Genomic DNA, 21,464 nt, shown 5'->3' on the forward strand with positions numbered 1-21,464 from the left:
TGCGGTGCGGGCGGCGCTGAGTGGACGGGTCGGAGGGCTGGCTTGGGCGGTCCTGACCATAGCGTGCAGCCCTGAAAGTTCTGAAAGTCTGACTCAGGGGGTGTACGCTGAGGCGTGGGCAGAATGTTCCGGGCGACGCCGAGCAGACTGGCAGGAACGCATGCGGCATATTGAGCTTGAGTAACCGACATCCTGTGAGCGGACGATTGTGGCGGAGTAGGTGGCCGCGGCTGGAGAGCGTCAAGTGGAGAAAATGCGTAGTTGGTCCTTGCAAAAGTGCGCTGCAGCCATCCTTGGCGAATGGCAGGAATTAATCTGTCGGTCTCACTTCGTGGTGGGCTGATATCACGTAGGGGTCACCAATGTGGCAGAAGTGAGGAACACGTCTTTATTCCATGACTGTCTTCTGCCAACAACTGTGGCATCAAAGCAAAAAAAGTGAACACGAACACATCACAAGGGACTTTCTCACAGTATATTTAATGTAACAAAAGCCATTTCTCAATATCACGAACATTGAGTATGGTTTTGGTAAGGCCGGTCTCGAAGAACATATTTCCTACACTAGTCTCTTTGTAATTGAAATCAGAGTCAGAGTCAGCTTTATTGTCAATTCCTTCATGCTAAGACACACAAAGAAACCGAAATACCGTTCCCCCTATCCCACGGTGACGAGACACAGTACACGATTAACACACAAGTAAAACAACGGGGAGAGAGTTCAGGACCTCAATAGCCTGGAGATCACAAACTTCGCCAGTGGCGAGCAGTGCTGGCATCCCACAACAGAGTCCCGGCACCATTCGTCACGGATGTAGACAGTCCACCTCTTGCGATGTTCCCCCTCGTACAATGGCCCGGTCCGCCCGATAGCACGCCATCCGCTCCAGATGCACAGCAGCTACGCACTGTCCGGTCCGCAGAACTCAGCAGGCATGTCGATGTCCAGCGATCGAACGTTCGCCAGACGAATGGAAGGCACGGCCGGGCGAGCTGGGTTGGCCGCCACAGGCGAGTCCGGCGACGCTCCAGGACGGAGCAGACCGAGCGCCTTTAATGTCCCCGCTTCAAAGTCCAGATCGCCACAAAACTCGCTTTCGCCGATGTCGAGCAGAACCAGCCCGCCGCACTTGTAGCACAACCCGGTACGACGAGACGAACACACAAAACTGGCGGACAAACCCACATTAAACGACAAAACAAAACACCGTTCGGGACAGAGAGAGGCCGCTGCATGTGCACGCGCCGCCATCTTACTTCCGATGTGTACTTGTGTACTTCCCCCTTGGGTCTGACATATTTTCGTAATTCATCACAGTTATGTGACTGTTATGTTATCACGTGAATAGATTTCTATAAAGTTATACAAGTAATTACTAATTACATCCAATTTTACGCTACCTGATTTTCCATCCCCCCCGTGCTGCATCAGTTTTGCAACGGTCATCGTACCGTAATATAAAATATTCCGTTTTGTGTCTGTGAATTTGTTGCAAATTTAAAGTTATGGCTGAATTAAACATGAGTCCTCTTTGTCTGTTGTGGTATTTGCCATTTTGATAGCAGCACAAAATGCATTTTAGGATTTTGTTTTACTCAGTCAACTCTTCACACGTCACGACTAATTCACTGTGACGACATGCAAATACTAGATGTGTCCTTCTTCCCGATTCTTAAAAAAAATGCATATTGTCCCACTTGCAGACTCTACGAGTTATGTACCCCTACATGCCGCAGAATGAAGGTGAACTGGAGTTAGTGGTGGGGGATTTTGTATTCATGTCTCCAATGGACCAGAGTAATGCTACGGAGGGCTGGGTGTACGGGACCTCCCTCGCCAGCGGGCTGTCGGGCCTGCTGCCCGAAAACTATGTAGGCTTAGCTGACGACTCCGACACCTGGGTTGTCCATGGGTGAGCCGGGCACACAGATTTTATTTCCACTTCCACCATAAAAAATTAAGAAATAACTTGGTTATTAAGATAAGTCTACAAAGGAACAGTCATGGTATTCTGTTTTGTATTTTCTCCATCACAGCTCCCATTCATTCTTTAGCTGTGGACTTTCTTATAATGCCAGTAGGGAAAGGAGGATGTTTGATGGACTGCTGGACAGCCGACACCCAGATACAAGTCCTAGAGACACGCCAAGCGTCAGTCTTATTTGTCATCCAGTGCAGGTTGGTTTGTGTTTGTGAGAGACAGATGCATTACATGATGGAGTTCTTTGATGAGTGCCTGGCTTAAATGAGTTAGAATTGCAAAACTAAACTTCTTCAATCTCCTGCATGGACACCAGCAAATGAGTTTCTGGTTCCCCATCACATCAAGGAACGTGTATCCCTCGCACGCCAATGTTAAAGGAGATGAATGGCGCTTTGATTGGCTGGGAAGCAACTTCACACCCACAACGGCTCAGTGCCTGCTTCCAAATATACCAGGCTACCGAAATACCAAAACTAGGCAAGCTCTCCAGTGTACAGCACACCATGCACAAGACGTGGATTGCCACAAATATAGAGACTTAAGTGTCAGGAAAAAAAAAATCACCAAAATTGTTAGAAAAATGTATATATATGTTATCATGCGTTCTCTAATCAATGCTTTACCGCAGTATTACTGCAATATATGCTTGCTGTTTGGCCTTGCTGTTTTTATGATGTACCACAGAAGAGAAAAGTTACGGCTGGGTCAGGAGAGAGGTTACAGCTGGGTCAGACAGGACCAGCTGACAACTCAGCAAAAAGAAGACATCTACCGAGACAGTTCCATTCTAACAAAGACCACTTTGTTAAACAACATGCCTCATTGCTGTCTTGCACCTCAGATGAACCTACAAGTGACCATCATTGTCAGGGTTTTCCAAACTATCCTGATCGTAAGATTATGTCGGAATGTATGTATCCAGTAATAAATAACCTAGCTTGTCCCATTCTACACAATGTCATAAAGCATCCCTTGCTATGTTTTGACTAGAGGTCAAAGGTTTTCTTCTCTATCCAGGCCACTCAAATTCCTCTTCCCACATGTTCTTATCAGTATGTAAACACCTAGTGATTTCTTCCTTACGAGGCAAAGCCCACACGCGTACCCCCTCCCCTTTTAGGGGCTTTTGCCTCACAATTGTGGGTAGGGCAAATCCAAATAAAAAGAGCGGGAGTGTACACAGATATTTAGTGTAGTGAGATTGTTGTGAAGCTATCTGTACTGCACTCCTCGCGAGAAAAGACTTAATATTCTGTCTCACTTGTGGTTTGTTTGCTGTTGCTCTTCTCTTGAAATTTGTTCGGTCAGCGAATAAACCTAACAAAGCTGATGGCAGTCAGCAACTTTTCCAACATTGCTAATAATTGGTGTCTGTTTTATAGCAGGTCCTGCGGATTAGTAATCACACCCAGCAGCCCAAGCGGTCATTTTTTGTTTGTCGACACGGTGAGAGAATGGACGTGGTGTTTGGAAAGCACTGGCTTTCACTCTGCTCAGACCGTAAAGGTTAGCACTACCTTGTATGCTAATATAGTGTAAGGACCTGGATTTACAAGTTTAATTCAATCCATGTCCAAGCAAGTAACTCCATTTACTCATCAAATTAGCTCAGTAACTTTAGAGCCAACATTAAAGTTATCCAGCCTGGTCCACTAATACACAGTTATAAGGGTATGTAACCTTATGAGCACCACCTTATCTCTGCTAACTATTTAAGAATGATGATATATACAGGCTTCAAGGAAATTCCACCAAAGTCAACCATTCGACATCTCAGGAGGGGGGATGCAGTGCATCGTTAACACTGTGTACAGTGGAGACGGTGTGTTGCTAACCTTGACTCGGGACGCTGTGAGTCGGTGGGGAGAATACTTGTACATATTTACAATAATTGAGACCTCATCAATTCTACCGACACGCCTTCCATTGTGGAAGCAGAGCCTGGGAACTCTGAGGTGGGCTCTCCCATCTCTGGGGTCGAAGTCACTGAGGTAGTTAAAAAGCTCCTCGAGGGCAGGGCCCCAGGGGCGGATGAGATCCCCTCCCGGAGTCCTCAAAGGCTTTGGCTGATGTGGGGCTGTCCTGGCTGACACGCCTCTATAACATCGCGGACAGTGCCTCTGGATTGGCAGACTGGGTTATTGGTCCTCCTTTTTAATTATTTATTTAGTCACGGGAGCATCGTTATAATTCCGAAACTGATTTCAAGATACATTACTGACATTCAGAGTTTAACAATTGATTTAAATCAGGGCCCGTGCACTATTTTGTACAATGAACATAGTAACTGAGTACATCCGATGCAATCCCGTTTGTCTCTCGGTATATTTGATGACAACTTTTCAAAGAAGATTCTCATTTTGGAATGCTTTTTGTGCAGGTAGATACAGTGCCTTGCGAAAGTATTCGCCCCCCTTGAACCTTTCAACATTTCGCGACATTTCAGGCTTCAAACATAAAGATATAAAAGTTTAATTTTTTGTCAAGAATCAACAAGTGGGACACAATCGTGAAGTGGAACAAAATTTATTGGATAATTTAAACTTTTTTAACAAATAAAAAACTGAAAAGTGGGGCGTGCAATATTATTCGGCCCCCTTGCGCTAATACTTTGTAGCGCCACCTTTTGCTGCAATTACAGCTGCAAGTCGCTTGGGGTATGTCTTTATCAGTTTTGCACATCGAGAGACTGGAATTCTTGCCCATTCCTTGCAAAACAGCTCGAGCTCAGTGAGGTTGGATGGAGAGCGTTTGTGAACAGCAGTCTTCAGCTCTTTCCACAGATTCTCGATTGGATTCAGGTCTGGACTTTGACTTGGCCATTCTAACACCTGGATACGTCTATTTGTGAACCATTCCATTGTAGATTTGGCTTTATGTTTTGGATCATTGTCCTGTTGGAAGATAAATCTCCGTCCCAGTCTCAGGTCTTTTGCAGACTCCAACAGGTTTTCTTCCAGAATGGTCCTGTATTTGGCTCCATCCATCTTCCCATCAATTTTAGCCATCTTCCCTGTCCCTGCTGAAGAAAAGCAGGCCCAAACCATGATGCTGCCACCACCATGTTTGACAGTGGGGATGGTGTGTTCAGGGTGATGAGCTGTGTTGCTTTTACGCCAAACATATCGTTTTGCATTGTATCGATTTTGGTTTCATCTGACCAGAGCACCTTCTTCCACATGTTTGGTGTGTCTCCCAGGTGGCTTGTGGCAAACTTTAAACAAGACTTTTATGGATATCTTTGAGAAATGGCTTTCTTCTTGCCACTCTTCCATAAAGGCCAGATTTGTGCAGTGCACGACTGATTGTTGTCCTATGGACAGACTCTCCCACCTCAGCTGTAGTTATCTGCAGTTCATCCAGAGTGATCATGGGCCTCTTGGCTGCATCTCTGATCAGTCTTCTCCTTGTTTGAGATGAAAGTTTGGAGGGACGGCCGGGTCTTGGTAGATTTGCAGTGGTCTGATACTCCTTCCATTTCAATATAATTGCTTGCACAGTGCTCCTTGAGATCTTTAAAGCTTGGGAAATCTTTTTGTATCCAAATCCGGCTTTAAACTTCTCCACAACAGTATCTCGGACCTGCCTGGTGTGTTCCTTTGTCTTCATGGTTCTCTCTGCGCTTGAAACAGAACCCTGAGACTATCAAAGAGCAGGCGCATTTATACGGAGACTTGATTACACACAGGTGCATTCTATTTATCATCATCAGTCATTTAGGACAACATTGGATCATTCAAAGATCCTCACTGAACTTCTGGAGTGAGTTTGCTGCACTGAAAGTAAAGGGGCCGAATATTATTGCACGCCCCACTTTTCAGTTTTTTATTTGTTAAAAAAGTTTAAATTATCCAATAAATATCGTTCCACTTCACGATTGTGTCCCACTTGTTGATTCTTGACAAAAAATTAAAATTTTATATCTTTATGTTTGAACCCTGAAATGTGACGAAATGTTGAAAGGTTCAAGGGGGCCGAATACTTTCGCAAGGCACTGTATGTATATATATATATATATATATATATATATATAGTTTTATATATATATATAGTTTTTTTTCTTTTTTTCTGCGGCTTGGCGGCCCGGTACCAAGTGACCCACGGATCGGTACCGGTCCGCGGCCCGGTGGTTGGGGATCACCGCTTTAGACAACCTTTATCTTTTGGATAAGGTCATTTAATCATGTAAAGCCATGATTTAATTCCATATCAGTTTTTTTCCATATACTGTACTGTAAGGGAATACAAATATCTAAATTCAAGATTCCAATTACTGTTAAAGGTTCATTTGCTACTCTTAAATAAAACTTAAGCATGGCCTTTTTGTTGTGTGCATGTGTGTAAAGTACACACTACTACGCCACATCCACACACCAACATGAGTTGTTTTTCTGAATTGGAACAGTCTGATTTCAAATTCAGTTCTAGAGGTTAATGACTGGGTGTCTAGTGACCATTCTTACTTTACCAGCTATCAATATTTTCAACTGTTATACATAAAGACCTGTGATGCACTACTTTCAGTTTTGTCAGTGGCGTAATCAGTTGAATTTAGTTTCATAAGAAAACATTTAACACAAAAAATGTCACACAACTTAATTTCAATGATTTAAATAGATGTCACATTCATATCTGGGTAAACCAAACAAAAGGACACTTGGGGAAAATAACATCATCTTATTAATGTAAAAATGAGTACTGTGAAACTGCACAAATAAAAAGTTAACATTTAAAGGTGAAACAAGATTAACATTGAACTCAAGGGGTAAACGCAAACTATAATAAAGACTGTAAAATAAAATGCATCTTCAAACTGACTGGATCTTTTTATTCATTAGCACATTCGTTTAAAAAAAATCTAGAACTGAGAATAAGGCAACCCAGATAACAGACTTTGAGCAGATGAAAAGTGGAATAGTCAAGCAAAATTATTACATATCAAAACTTTATTCCCACCACATAAAATTAGCTCCTGCGACCAGGCTGTGTGGAACAATTTAGCAATGTAGTGAAACTGATGTTGTATGAGTTAGCCATCATTGGCTGGAAAGGGATTTGTGATGATGTTTTGGGAAATGTTTCTTCGATTCAGTATTTATAAATATATATATAGATAAAAGTTGAAGTATTTTATGGGTGAGATGAGTATCAAGTGCTCAACAAGAAAATAAAGCTAAACTAAAAATAGCTCAAACCTACAAAATGTTGTCTTTGCCAGCCTAAACCTTAAAATATTGATGAATTTAAGACAGACATTTAGTGACTGCTCTTTGTGAGGGTTTCAAGGCAGTACAATTGTAAAACACTATGGAAGCTCTGAACAACATAATCGGATTGCTCAGATGATAGAGCAAATGAAGCAGCCATTATCTAGCATCATTGAGCTGTCGGGCCACTGTCAGGATCTCCTTGGCGCCTTTGCTCAGGAGCAAGTTGGCCAAGTCTACTCCCAGATGCTCAGCATTGTTCTGTGAGGCGCTGCAGATCTTGATAGCTGTCACCCCCACATGCTGGACCTGCTCATCCACTTCTTCCTGACACTGAAACACCAACAGGTTACAATGTGCTCAATCTAGTAGCTATGATCGCTGGCAAATTCTCAACTCTGATTAATAGATTGTTGTGTTTGAGTGGCTGCCATGTAAGACAAATCAGTCTGACTAGTGTACTACTTAATAGTGTGGCAAAACGTGCTCTTATGTCATGAAATTACAGTAAACCCTCAACTATCGCAAGTTCTGTAATAGCGTCCTGTTCTTGCTGTATGCTCACTGGCTCGGTTTTGCCCCTCATATTCAATGGGTTATTGGTCTGTTTTTATTCATCGCTCATTTTATTTTATTTATTATTTATTATTTATGGTTTGTGCCTTCTTGTTTTTGTTTTGTGTCGCCTACTTGTATGTCTCGTCACCGTGGGATGGAGGAAACGGAATTTCGGTTTCTTTGTGTGTCTTGACATATGAAGGGATTGACAATAAAGCTGACTTTGACTTTGACTTGAACTTGTTTTTTAATGTAATTCCACTTCAAGCCACTGGGGGAGCACACTATTGGCCAACACTGTAAATTTGGAAGAAAGGCAAGACCAGCCTCCTACTTGGCCAGTTTGAACGAGACTACTCAATGTCTCAGTCCTCTTCTAGCCGCCAATTTCAGGACCTCACAAAGCTTTTGCTTTGTGAAGCCGTAAAAACGGCGGCTCACGTAATCGGACCATTTTCAGCTGATTGGAATAAAGGGGGGAGTGTCGAACATAAACAAAGCCAGTGCGGAAAACCTTCTGGTAGTTGTCGTGTGAAGCTAACATAAAGCATCATGTAATGAGGAAGGAAATACTTTCATTTGGAAACCGGAAACAGTGCAACAGTGACTTGAAATGTGTGCAAAATAAGCAAATGAGCAAAGGCTAGAGCTTTGAATGTGTCCAAAAACAACAACAACAAAAAACGGTAAATGGTCAACTGTCCATCTATAATACAACTTCTGCTGCTGCAGCTACTACTACAACTAAAACATTGATCAGACACGGACTCTGTAATACATGATACCTGAAGTGTAGAAGCAATGCTAGTCTGCATGGTGTCCTTCAGAAAGTCTGAACCGTCCAAGCTGCACACGGCACCAGTCAAGTAAAGCTATGGGCACATGACACCAAAAGAATAACATTGCATTTTAAATTGGTGGTGGTTATTGTAATCAGATTTCTATATATGAAAGGTCACATTTAGGAAAATTCAAATGTCCATGACCGGGATGCAACATGAACAACAAATATAAAGATTGTAGAAAAGTTCATTTACGGTACGGTATGGTACTCCTACTACATTCTCGTCAGCAGAACTCAAATTTTACAATAAAACAAAATATTACTTTGCACTAAGGCCACTTTGTACCAGATTACTTGTCTCTTTGGTAAAAGTCTTTTTTTTACATGCTGATTTTTTTTCTCTTATATGAGCTGTAAAAAACAATCATCCCAATTAAAATAATAAATAAAGAAATATTTCACTCTGTTACAATAATGAAAAAATATTTTCCATTGTATTCAAATTTATTTTGATGCACCTGGATGGAATCCATCAGAAAACGATTCCCACCTAGTTATTAAAATTTTGTTTTTGTAGCTATTAAAAGGTATATATTTATGTTTTTTTTTAAATAATTCGGAGTCTAAAATTATTTATATAATTTGTTAACAGAAATGTCCACTGTTTTTCTTGATAAGAATGTTCTAGACCAGTGGTTCTTAACCTTGTCGGACGTACCGAACCCCACCAGTTTCATATGCGCATTCACCGAACCCCTCAATAGCCAAAAATGTAATTATTTTTTTCAAATTCAAGACATAAATGTATTTTACTGGCGTACAAAATGAGCCGTGCATGATCAAGAACAAAACCAACAGAATGCATGAACTCACAACAAATTACATACGTACCTGCAAATCATTGTGACTTCTGCTGTTGCCTTTGTGAGACCAGTTCAGATATGCGTCATCACAAATTTACATGATAAATCAAGTGTGTTCGGACCGCCGCAGTGGAGCCTTGCCGAACCCCTGAGACCGACTCACCGAACCCCTAGGGTTCGATCGAACCCAGGTTAAGAACCACAGTTCGAGACAATGCTAAAAACAGCAAGTTGCAAAATAACTTGCAGTCACATTATTAGCCGTTGTAGTGTAGGCCGGTACCCTCAAAATTTCATCAGAATCCAATTATTACACTCCACCATTACAAAATTGGCATAATTGTAATATAAAAAACTAATCTTGAGTTGTTTTGAGTCATTGTTATTGAAATGTTTCAACCGTTCTAAGGGAATATTTACATAGGTGTACAGCTAGTAAACTCCAATGCACTGTTTTTATGCAAGGAAACCATACTTGAATTTACACATTTGCACCTTTTATTATTTAAAAAAAAAAATCAAATTTATAAACTTTCTTTGGTCCAAAAGGAATTTACATAAGTGTTTTCATTTGTCTTAATATTTCTGAGTTTTTTCCACCCACAAATATGATTGTTTGAATAATTGTGATTTCAATTATTTGCAAAATAATTGTAATTGATATTTTTTTTCTCCATAATTGAGCAGCCCTGTTTTATAGTTCTGGGATTGGTTGGCGGCCACAGTCCAGAGTGTATCATGCCTCTCCCAAAATTGCAGCTGGGATCGGATTCATCTCACACGTGACCCCAATGAGGAAAACCCGGAGAGAAAAATAAATAAGTACCTGCGAGTCTTTCACTTCTGTGTGCACAGCCACCGGAACACTGCAACCTCCCTCCTATAAATGACACTTAGATGAGCATACTGTACAAAGATGTCACTGTCGAGGGGATTTTGTATTTCAATGGGTGTCAATTATACGCAGATTTTTGCTATTTGCGGACAGGCCTAGTCATTTTTCCCCATTAATAGCAGGAGTCAACTGTTTAAAGAAATACTTGTCGGTTCCCAGAATGCAATGTGTGCATGTAGTTAATGAAGTTATAATTACATTAATCCTCTTAACATCTTTGATTGTTTTACAAGTAATTTAATGCGTCATGTTTAACACATTTATGCTTGTTTTATGTTAGACTCTAATTACATTATTTTTTTACTTTTTTTTTCTAAAACAAACTGTGACTGTCTTGTGTAAAATAGTGACACTCAGGTCAATTCCTTGTACAACTTGCGTGGCTCACCTAAGAATTGATTGTAAAAATTAGAATTTTTGTTTTTAATGACAGATGTGCAGAAAATTACCTTAAGAAATGTTGTTGGATATATACAAGGAAACGATATGGTTTAGGTTTACGTGTAATAATGAATGAGAGAAATGTTACAACTGCTGTAAAAGTTTAGAGTATATAAAGGTAGAAGCAATCCGTAAACATCTGCCATTTGGCTGATATTTGAAGAACCATAATCGGGTGATTTAATCAGCTAGTCGGGCCCTATCAAAAACAAATCCACTTGTTGCTGAACCTAATCTTTACATTCATAAATATTAATAAACATAAAACTATATGGTGGCACGATATAAACTGGTTAGCACGCCCGCCCGCCCCACAGTTCAGAGGTGCAGAGTTTGAATCCAGCTCCGGCCTCCCTGTGTGGAGCTTCCGTGTTCTCCCTGTGTGCCTGCGTGGGTTTCCCCGGGTTCTCCGATCTTTCTCCCACAATTGACAACTCCACATTGTCTGTAGGTATGATTCTGAGGGTGAATGCTTGTTTTTCTATGTGTGCGCTGCAATTGACTGGTGACCAGTTCACCCTGCCTAATGCCCAAAGTCAGCTGGGATTGGCTTCAGCACGGCCATGAGCCACATGAGGAAAAGTGGTTCAGAAAATGGATGGATGGATTTTATTATTGTTTTGCATTCTGTTAACTGTTATTTATTTTGATTTAGTTTAACCCGGCAAGTACAACACACTTATAACTTTATTTCACATTTTGTTTTACATGACTTGTCAAAAAAGGAAGCGGCTTAAAGCAATTCTGCATATCTAGTCCCGTCCCAATTGCAACCAAGGGTTTCACTGCCAGACACACAATCTATATTACTACAGTACTACCGTAATTTTCGGAGTATAAGTCGCACCGGAGTATAAGTCGCACCAGCCATAAAATGCCCAAAAAAGTGAAAAAAAACCGTATATATGTATATAAGTCGCTCCTGAGTATAAGTCGCCCCCCCACCCAAACTATGAAAAAAACCGCGACTTATAGTCCGAAAATTACGGTATTTACAATACTACCATAATCATGAAAACAGAGAAACAAAAGAAAACAGAAATTTTGAAAGGTGTTATACAAATAAAACTGTCTTGCCTTGCTTTTGCGATACTTCTACTTAATTTTACTACATAGGAGTTCACTTCTTTGACCATCATGAGTATTAAAATGTTGGTTAAACCAATGTTGGTCCAGCAATCGTTGATGTTTTGGGGAATCTATGTTAATGGTTGAAAAACTCATTCATTGTCAAAGCTGTAACAGAAGCGCTTTGACGCTATCTGCTGGCGTCTTGGTGCCAAGGAGACAACTTGAAGCCAGTCGAGGCCATGATACTAATGGTTCTCCCACTGTTTGAACTAAGTACCACCTAAAAAAATACTTGTGCCAAATAACACTGTCAATCTGTCATGATATAAACTAAAGGCCCAAGGGCTCATCAAACGGGTATGTCACTTGCTCATAGAAAATTGTTTTAATAGTAAAGAAATTTGAAAATCAACTCGCTGCACAGAACAGAAGTTCCACTGTAAACTGGCAGTAGTGCGTGCGTGTGGTTGTGGTTGTGTTAATGCGTACCAGGTGCCTAAGAAATGCTCTCTCGGCAATGCAGCGCAGCACAGTGTCGGTGTCATTTAGCACAGACAGCATCTCCAGGATGTCTGTGTCTTTGGCTCGAGCCTCCACAGCAAGTGCGCCCTGACAAAAAAAAAAAAAAAAAATGCACTGGAATCACAACCAGTGATTTAACACAAAATTTCTAAAGAAAGCAATAATTGTTCCTACCTGTCCAACAGCATACATGCAATCGTCGGGCTCCAGAATCTAGCAGAGGGCGGACAATACTATGTTATATATGACGGCTTACTAGACCAGAGAGTTTCCAAACTTTTATGGAGCCAATTTTCCATTAATGTGGCCCGGCGCACTCATTTTCTTAGTACTATATTAGAGATGACTAGATATTATTTTTAAAAAAGTAACCTGGCTTATACGATTTTCCCAACCCATCCTCCTTAGACCAGCAGCAGCAAGGATAATGGCAGCAAAATCCTCCTTTTCATCCAGTTTTTTCAGCCTTGTGTTCAAGTTTCCACGCTGGAGAGGAACGCTCAGGAAAGTCAGCACCAAAATATCAATACTTCCTGGCATTAGGCACTGTCAGCTAAATTCTAGTCTATCAACACTACGTGAGATGAATTATGTGTACACAATTGAAGAGTCATGTCTTTGGTCTATTACATATAATGATGTGCTGATGAGCAATTGAAATAAATCTTCAATGAGGATACAATATCTTTGAACTCCAAATGGGGGAATCTCCTCTTTAACTGAGCAGTACGACGCAGTGAACTTGTGCCTATCACGCTGCAAAAAAAAAAAGTACAGCATGTTTTTTTTCTTCATGTGACCACACCACATGAGTGGGTTTACCAAGTGCGGTGTACCTTTTTTCTGGAAGAGTCTCCAACGTTTTCCCGACATGTTTTGGATGTAGTACCACAGCATCATGGGGGTTCTCTCTCCTGAAATAAACCAAAAGCAAACAAGCTTAAGTAGAGTGCAATTGCCAAACCTGAATTTTATACTGGCTCCCATATTCCAAAAAACATGCATGTACTGTCTGGGTATTTGAAGCCTCTAAAGCAGGGGTGCCCAAATTCGTTCTTCGAGAGCTTCTATCCAGCTTGTTTTGGATGTATCCCAACTGCAACACAACTGATTCAAATGATCAAGATCGTTATCAGGCCTTCGCAAACCTTGCTGATGCGCTGATCATTTGAATCAGTTGTGCTGAATGACGGCTGTATGTAAGTCTATGTTCACACCACAGCTCAATTCTGAAGTTAAAATGATGACCTACATTTTTTGCTTCCCTGAACTTGAGCACCCCTGCTTCAAAGGACTCCGAGACGGTGCGAGAGGTGTCACTCACTTGAGCACAGCTGCGATAGTGAATCCTGGAGGCAGCGTGGTGGGAAGGTCCTTCAGTGAATGGACCACCAGATCCACCCTACGGGAGACACAGAGGGGCACAGTCATGTAGTCATGCTCCCTCTCCTTGCGGAATAATACAACCATTCACAAGTGTTAGCATGCTTTGAAGACTTCTGCTTAATTTTGACATGTGGGTAAAATGAAAGGGTTTACAGTTTCAGTGGTTCTCATTCATCCACATGCTGCTTTCAAAGTTCATTCATACAGTATCTGAATTAGTAGCAGCTCCATTGGATATCCACTGCATATTAACAAGGTTGAGCAGGCAGTACTACTCACATATTCTTCTCCAGAGCAGTCTCCAACTCTTTGGTGAATAAACTCTTTTCTCCAATCTGGACAAAAAATGGTTTCTGATTTATCAAGATTTTCGGTCATGGTTACCGGTAAAGAATATTACTTTTATCTACTTTCATTTACGAACAGTGTTTGCACATGCAACATGGTGGCGTAAATCTCTGCACCTCCTGTATTGCTAATGCTTATTTTTACACTAAACCGCACGAGGGCGCTCTAGGCCTGTGGAATAATTAGAACTGCAACTGACGATGAGTCTGACGTAAGCCACGTAGAAGAGGAAGCGCTGCATCTTCTACCTCTGGAGTTAGCGGAGTTATTCATAAGTGACACAGAGGATAAAGACTTCATTGGATTCTGTGATTTGGAGTGACACGGATGGTTTAGTAAATTTGTTAGCATGTTATTTATGCTATAGTTATCTGAATAACTCTTAATATGTTCCATTAGGCACATTCTCAGTTCGTTGTTTATGTGTCATGTAACGTTAGCATACTGTACAATTATTCAGCCTGTTGTTTCCTCTATTCTATTTCTATTTTAAAATGCTTTTCAAGATGACATGTCTGTTCTTGGTGTTGGATTTAATCAAATAAATTTCCCCCATTCATGTGACTTATACATATGTTTTTTTCTTCTTTATCATGCATTTTATGGCTGGTGCGACTTGCACTCCGGAGCAACTTATAGTCCGGAAAGTACGGTAATTTCATCTTGATTAAACAGGAGAACTTCCATCCCAGTTGCTTATACTGACTAGTTAGCATGTCACTTGCCTTACATGCAGCACACCCTCAAGTTTTTCAATTTGTAAACAGATGACAATGGGCGACTTTTTAATGTGCACACTGATAACAAGCCTTACCTTCGATAAAGCTGTGTCAAGAATTTTGTCCCCAATTGTTGACATGGCCACTGAAAGAGAGAAGAAAGTACAAGTGGAGAAATAACTCGCTGGTGAAAAGCACTGACGTGTGGCAATTCATCTGTCCATCAAATCATTTTTTAATCAGTACTGTTTTGTCCCCAGTATGGTCACAGGTGAGCTGGAGCTATTAAGAATCGGCGAGAGGTGGGATAAACCCTGGACTGGTCGCCAGTCCATAATATTTGTGTCTCCTGCTACTCTATCAAAGTCTTACCGAAGTAGTTCACTGTGACAGTTTGCTATCATTTTGTCCACTTATGTGCCATTATGTTATAATTCAGTGAAGATTCTTACCAATTTCCAAAAGGATGTCAGGGTGCAGTTCTTTCAGTTTTTCTGCAACACTGTCTGTTTGAATCCGAGCCAACTATAAAAACACACAAATAAGTTTTTAATGGACTGTACATTTTAGACTCGCATGAAATGAAAACAGTGCACAGTGTGAATTTCATGACAGTCAGTGGGAATGAAAAAACAAATATTAATTATTGTGAAAGAGTAATCCATCCATCCATTTTCTGAAGTGCTTGTTTGTCCTCATGGGAGTCGCTGGAGAGCTGGGGCCTATCCCAGCGGACTCCCGAGCAGTAGGCGGGGAACACCCTGGATAGAAGCGGTTCAAAACCTGCAGATTTATCTATCTGCTGACAATACCTTTCAATGTTCAAAATAACCGCTTCTGGGTTGCAATTTGCAAGCCAAAATTTGCATTTTGGCCATCATTAAAACACACTGAAGAGAAAAACTGAGAGTCACATATTTTGAGGTTTCTGATCAGTGGATACTTTATAATACGTATCACTAATGTTTTTCACAATACAGTCCTGAGTTTTGATTATGACTTTTGATATGTACAATAAATTTTCTCAAAACTACAGTAGATCCAGTAGATCTACAACCCATTCAGAAATACTGTACTAAGTTTGAACAGAAAAATCCTTGATTAGAAAAGTTCAAAATCAGATGGTCATTAGTTACAACTGTAGTATTTATGCAGCAGCTTGCCTGTTTAGTCGGGGGACCATTAGCAATATTAAAATGCTACTTTAAATGGTTTCTAACAGTTGTTACAACTGTAGCTGTTGTAAAGTGCCCTATATTTTACTGTATCGTACAACACTTGCATGTTATGTGTAAGCCAAAATTAGTAAAGTGTATATAAAGGATCTCAAATTAAATTCATGTGTCAAATGGCTTAAAATTGTTTAAAATTTCATTCAGTAACCTTGATCAATTCGCTACGAATGCATGAAACGTCTACTCGTCAGGCATAGAAGTGTTACTGGTGCACCTGCAAAGTATAATTGCATATTAGGCGGCCGAAAGTGGCACTAGTATTCTGACACACTCAAACTACTAATGTGCCATTGTCATTTTACTTGGAGTACATAGAATTGTATTACCAGTAAGGACAAGGTAAGTACGACATGAACCATAAACTGGATAGTGGGTCTCAAGAATATGGAATAAATACTCAAACTTTCTGTAGTTAAATGTATACTGTACCTGACTCTTGCGGGTTCCAATCCGGATGATACGGCTGACTTTTCCATCCCCATTCTAAAACAATAAGAAAGAAAGTCACATACCTTCTCCAATCTTGCATCAATACACCTAATCTGTAAACCATAATCTGACTTTACATTAATATACTTGAACAGTCCTTCCTCCATGACTTGACTTGTCAACCAAGAAAACTATTGTGTCTGCCTGCTGTGTCGTAGTATGGACCTGTGCTGAAGTCATACAGCTTCAAGATACTGAACAGTGGTCTTTTTAAGAAGACAAGCCCTCATTCACAGAACCTCCACCCCACTTCATCCCTGCTGTCCAGAGATAAGGAGCGGTCTATTGAGTCCGTTATACGAACCAGGGAGGGGCAGCTGAATGTAAAAGGTGCGGTCCGAAGCTTTTTAATATATAAACATCAGTTATTGTATTTCTGAATGTTTACCAAGAAAACAAGAATGTTTTTTAAAAAAAGAGAATATTAAGCAGCTGGTTCACAAATGACAACGTTGAAAAAAAAATAAAGCGCTTTACTCGGGTGCAATAGTACGTCATTTAACTTTACAATAAACCAAACATGAATACGACAGTTTCGATGTACATCATGATAGCTGAACTATATGTGCATAAGTTACATACAGCTGTATTTTTTTATATTACGACCCCTGTGGGGACTAAGCGGTTCAGAAAATGGATGGATGAAGGTATCCGCATATATTATAGTTTTTTTTTTTTTTTTTTACTTTAGGTGTTCTTCGAGCCAAGTAAACGATTTAGTCTGTTTCAAACTCCTCACGATCTACTGTCGGTGGTCAAGCCACGCCTCTCTATTTCAAGGTCCAATGCTAAGCTTGTATACGATGACAGACGTCAACATTGACCAATTAGAATGCCGCTTGAATCCTGATGCGGAAGTGCCCTCGTTTAGCGATGAATGTGCTTCAAGCGTGGTTCAACATTCACCGTTCATTGTTTATTGTTCACGTGCACAGAAAAAAAAAACAGTGGGAACACAAAGGTAATCAAATTCTCGGTTTGCGAATTTCGCTCCATTTTAACAAAGGTATTTGGGCGTGCTGATTCTGTTAAAACTTACCGCAGGATTTGCCTCCTCCGTCATGGTGCTGGCCCGGTTATTTACGATAATTTTCTCAAAACTGCGGAGCGTTTAGCTCTCTGCACAGTCAATTAAGACGGAAAATCCTTGAAAAGTCCGGCTCCCATTTTACATAGGTGTCTTCTTAACCAAGAATGTGACGTCATTGAAGCGTCTCGGTGTCATTTCCGTGTTCCGCGTTCCCTTTTCGGTTTTGCTGTCGATAGTCATAGGTGACTGGGTTTCACAACCCTGTAACACGGTTTACATAAGGGAACTTTTTCGCGATATTTTAGTTTTATGAGACAATACATATAGGGAATTTACCCTCAAAAGGTAATCGTTTAAATTAAAACCAAAGAAAATATTTCATAGAAAGCAATGCCACTTTTCAAGTTTAACTCATGAAATAAATTGTTTTCCACAATATTGTAATTTATTGCAACATATATTTATATTTTTAAACTATTTTGGATGTCGTCCATGAACACGTTACAATAATGACTTTGAAAGAGTTACTTATAAGTATCTCCTACCTATAGGTTTATAACATCGTCATTTGTATGTTTATGTTCATGTTTATGAAAGCGTTAATTAGGTTTATTTAACTGCCAAATTATTTTATTTGTCATTTAATTTGTTTGATTTTCATTATTGGCAAAGCCAAAATAGATTTTTCTGATTATTTTTATGCATATTTCATGTTCAAAACGTATTTTACCAATTGTGATTGATTGTACATGGGACAGTATTAATTATACTTTTTGTTGTACTGGGGACTCGTTTGGGTGTGGCACTTCTTGTTCAGCGATGTGCAATGTGCATTCTGTCACCGTGTTGCTGCAGACCTCAAGTACAGCTGACATTGCCAAGATAGCAAACAATCTAGCCTATCTCAATAACTTGTTATCAACATAATCTAAGTTAAATAGTTCAGAAAAGACAAGTTTATTGGTCATTTGAGGAAGATGACATTGTATACGTTGCAGAAGTATTTGTGAAGATTTGGACTCATTCCCTTTGGTATTGTGCAGCCATCGAGGTACGGCATTGTTGCTAGCCATCAGGGCCGGTTCTAGGAATGCACATAAGAGGGGGCAGTCAGAAATGTGAAGGGGGCATGTTCTTTTTTTTTGGTTTTTTTTACACATTTTTAACACTGTTAGTGTTTTCTTCACAGCAGTTGTTAGCTGTGTGTCCAGATCTCAACCTGGAGAAGTGGATTGCACTCTGTCAGGCCTCTACACTAAGACCTGTCCAGCTTGGGTGTCCCACCTGAAGATTAAAGCTTCTGCTGGTATTGCTCTTAGGGTCACTGAGGCACGCAAACCCCCTGACCACAATAAGGTGGCAATCTCTCAGGGGGGGGAACATATAATATGAATGTTATATTAACTATTATTTGAGTTGTCGTTAATCATTAGTTATATCACGGGTCATTACGACGAGTTTGGTGGAGTTTTTACTGCTTCTTCCAACTCCTACCGCGCTGACTGTAACTTGCGTCTTGCCTCATTTGCATACTCACAGTGATTGGATGTTTACGGAGGGCCGCGGAGTCCTGACAGCAGGCTGTGTGAGGACACACACTGCACCGACATGAGAGAAGAGAGGGGGCTGATTAACGTGTGTTTCTATCAGCGGATTTTTCACTTCTAAAAGTTTGATTCGAGGGGGCAGGACATCTGTTTGAGGGGGCGTTGCCCCCTCTTGCCCCTGCGTAGAGCCGGCACTGCTAGCCATACTGTTAGTAGTAAAGTAGGGTGACCATGGGTTTCTGAAAAAGAGGACACCTTTTTTGGGAGGGGGCGGGGTCATTAGTTTCATGGTATGACACAAATGACATGGTGTCTGTATAACAATTGCATTTATTGGCCCGAATTACACAAAACAATATATATGTATACAATAACAAAAACATATTTACACTAACAAAAACATGAGGACACTGACATTTTTTTAGTTTTATAGTGGTACACAAAGTAAAAAAAGACGAAAGAAATACGGCCATCGGTGCAGCATTTGAAGGAAATAAAAGGGCTCCTCTTCAGTCCTCTTGCGGGGTGCGTTGGCAACTTTATTTGCCACAGACACGTAAGTGCCTGCCTTGCATGTTAAGCACTCAGTTTCATAAGGATCACGACCCTGGCGAAAGCACGGGAATTTTCTTATTCAACTCTTCCGTGAACGTGCATATTCGTTTCGGCATTGCTTGTAAACACTCGGTGTAGACTGGCCAGCCCACCCTACTTCGTAGCAAAGTGACTAGATTTGAGGAGAAGGGCCAGTGTGACTTATTTGCGAACGATACAGAAAAACCTGGAATGGAATAAATTGGAACGGAGTGGCAAAAATGAACTATGCATGTATTATGTTTGAGGCAGTCCAACAAAATCCCAGACGATTTTTGAAATTCCCCCCGGACGTTTTTTTAGGGCTCAAAAGTAGGACATGTCTGGGAAAAAGAGGACATCCGATCACCCTAACTAAAGTTTGTGCCGATCTATTGTACATTTCCTTTATTACCTTTTGTAAATGTTATCCTGGAAATATGTGTTTTTTATGTGATTCTTATTTCCTTTTGTGAATGTTATCCTGTAAATATGTGTTTTATGTGTGTTGATAGATTGACAGAGACGAATGAATAATAAATGTCTACTTTATGACGAACTATGGTGTGGTCTATCCAGAAGGAGTGATAGTTTATAACATCGTAATTTCTATGTTTAGTGAAAGTGAATAACATGTGAGTAATGTACTATTATCAGCCAAAGAACATGAGCTTTAAATACAGCTTTAAACACCTCAAAATATGAGGCGAGATTGATAAATAAAACATTCATCTACACAACTAACTAAAAATATTTCATTAAAATGGAATGGAGAAATTTTTTTCTGCGTTTTAAAGTTTATCCATCCATCCATTTTCAATACCGCTTGTCCTCACGGGGATCATGGGCGTGCTTGTGCCTATCTCAGCAGTCATCGGGCAGTGGGCGGGGGACACTGAACCGGTTGCAAGCCACGCGGGAACGGGGAGAACTTGCAAGCTCCACACAGGGAGGGCCGGAGGTGGAATCTAACCCGCACCCTCCTAACTGTGAGGCGGACGAGCGAACCAGTGCGCAACATCCCGCCATTATTTGAAGTTTAAGCAATATTGTTGATGGAATAGTTACAATATACGAATTTTTCCAGGAGTATATTTGCAAGTAATTTTTTTTTTTTAAAGGAGCACGGAGGTTTAGTTTTTTTAGATGTTTTCATAATTATTCTCATGAAACACTGACTTCCAACTATATGTAATATATATACGTAATTACAAAGACATGATGAATCTCATCGAAATAAATGACTTACAACTAGTAGAATAGTACCGTTGTGATAGTCTAACGGTCTAATTTTTACTGGCACAAAAAAACTTTGAGGAAGGTGGTAAGAACCCTGCCACACAAAAAACTACAAATGTGCTGACATGCTTTAAAGCAGGGGTCACCAACTCCGGTCCTCAAGGGCGCCAATCCAGCCTGTTTTAGGTGCAGCCCTGCAACAACACACCTGATTCAAATGATCAGCTCATCAGCAAGCTCTATTAAGGCTGATAGCGATCCTGATTATTTGAATCAGGTGTGTTGCAGGGGGGATACATCTAAAACAGGCTGGATTGGCGCCCTTGAGGACCGGAGTTGGTGACCCCTGCTTTAAAGGGTAGGCCAACCAGTCAGAGACTAAGAGCCACATTTTTTACTGTGTTACCGCAAAAGGTCACATCATACATATGGGCACACACAGGGCTGGACCGGAGTTTTTTTCAGGCCAGGAGTCAGTTATGTAACCAGGCCACCCTGGCCTTGCCCACACGTGCATGTTCACACCCACACTTAAATGCATGGGCACAAGCAAAACGCATTGTCGAGTTACA

The 21,464-nt window shown here is 40.7% G+C and overlaps 1 protein-coding gene across 2 annotated transcripts; it reads right to left on the reverse strand.

Annotated features, from left to right (window-relative positions):
* Positions 1–6,571: 6,571 nt before the first annotated feature.
* LOC119132592 (porphobilinogen deaminase-like) lies at positions 6,572–17,721 on the reverse strand. Of its 2 annotated transcripts, none has more exons than XM_037268002.1 (14): positions 17,543–17,721; positions 16,444–16,497; positions 15,232–15,304; positions 14,875–14,924; positions 13,992–14,047; positions 13,651–13,728; positions 13,163–13,240; positions 13,007–13,082; positions 12,699–12,812; positions 12,501–12,539; positions 12,294–12,413; positions 10,224–10,277; positions 8,536–8,622; positions 6,572–7,525 (listed from the first exon to the last, which is right to left on the reverse strand). In XM_037268002.1, exons 1-14 carry the CDS (start codon positions 17,564–17,566, stop codon positions 7,352–7,354), a joined length of 1,077 nt encoding a protein of 358 aa, XP_037123897.1. In that variant the 5' UTR covers positions 17,567–17,721; the 3' UTR covers positions 6,572–7,351. The 2 variants fall into 2 exon arrangements, with proteins under 2 accessions (XP_037123897.1, XP_037123896.1); XM_037268001.1 differs by lacking the exon at positions 17,543–17,721 and adding an exon at positions 16,581–16,703.
* Between the last annotated feature and the right edge of the window lie 3,743 nt (positions 17,722–21,464).

The sequence above is a fragment of the Syngnathus acus genome, chromosome 13 (assembly GCF_901709675.1).
Source record: "Syngnathus acus chromosome 13, fSynAcu1.2, whole genome shotgun sequence".
NCBI classification, from domain to species: domain Eukaryota; kingdom Metazoa; phylum Chordata; class Actinopteri; order Syngnathiformes; family Syngnathidae; genus Syngnathus; species Syngnathus acus.

What these genes read in the sequence shown, in the direction of transcription:
- LOC119132592 (XM_037268001.1), bottom strand. Translation starts at nt 16,610, where the DNA reads ATGGAGGAAGGACTGTTCAAGTATATTAAT. An exon ending in GGGAAAATCGTATAAGCCAG is followed by an intron (nt 12,540 to 12,698) that starts GTTACTTTTTTA and finishes GCCCTCTGCTAG; the next exon opens with ATTCTGGAGCCCGACGATTG. An exon ending in GCATGTATGCTGTTGGACAG is followed by an intron (nt 12,414 to 12,500) that starts GTAGGAACAATT and finishes TTTTTTTGTCAG; the next exon opens with GGCGCACTTGCTGTGGAGGC.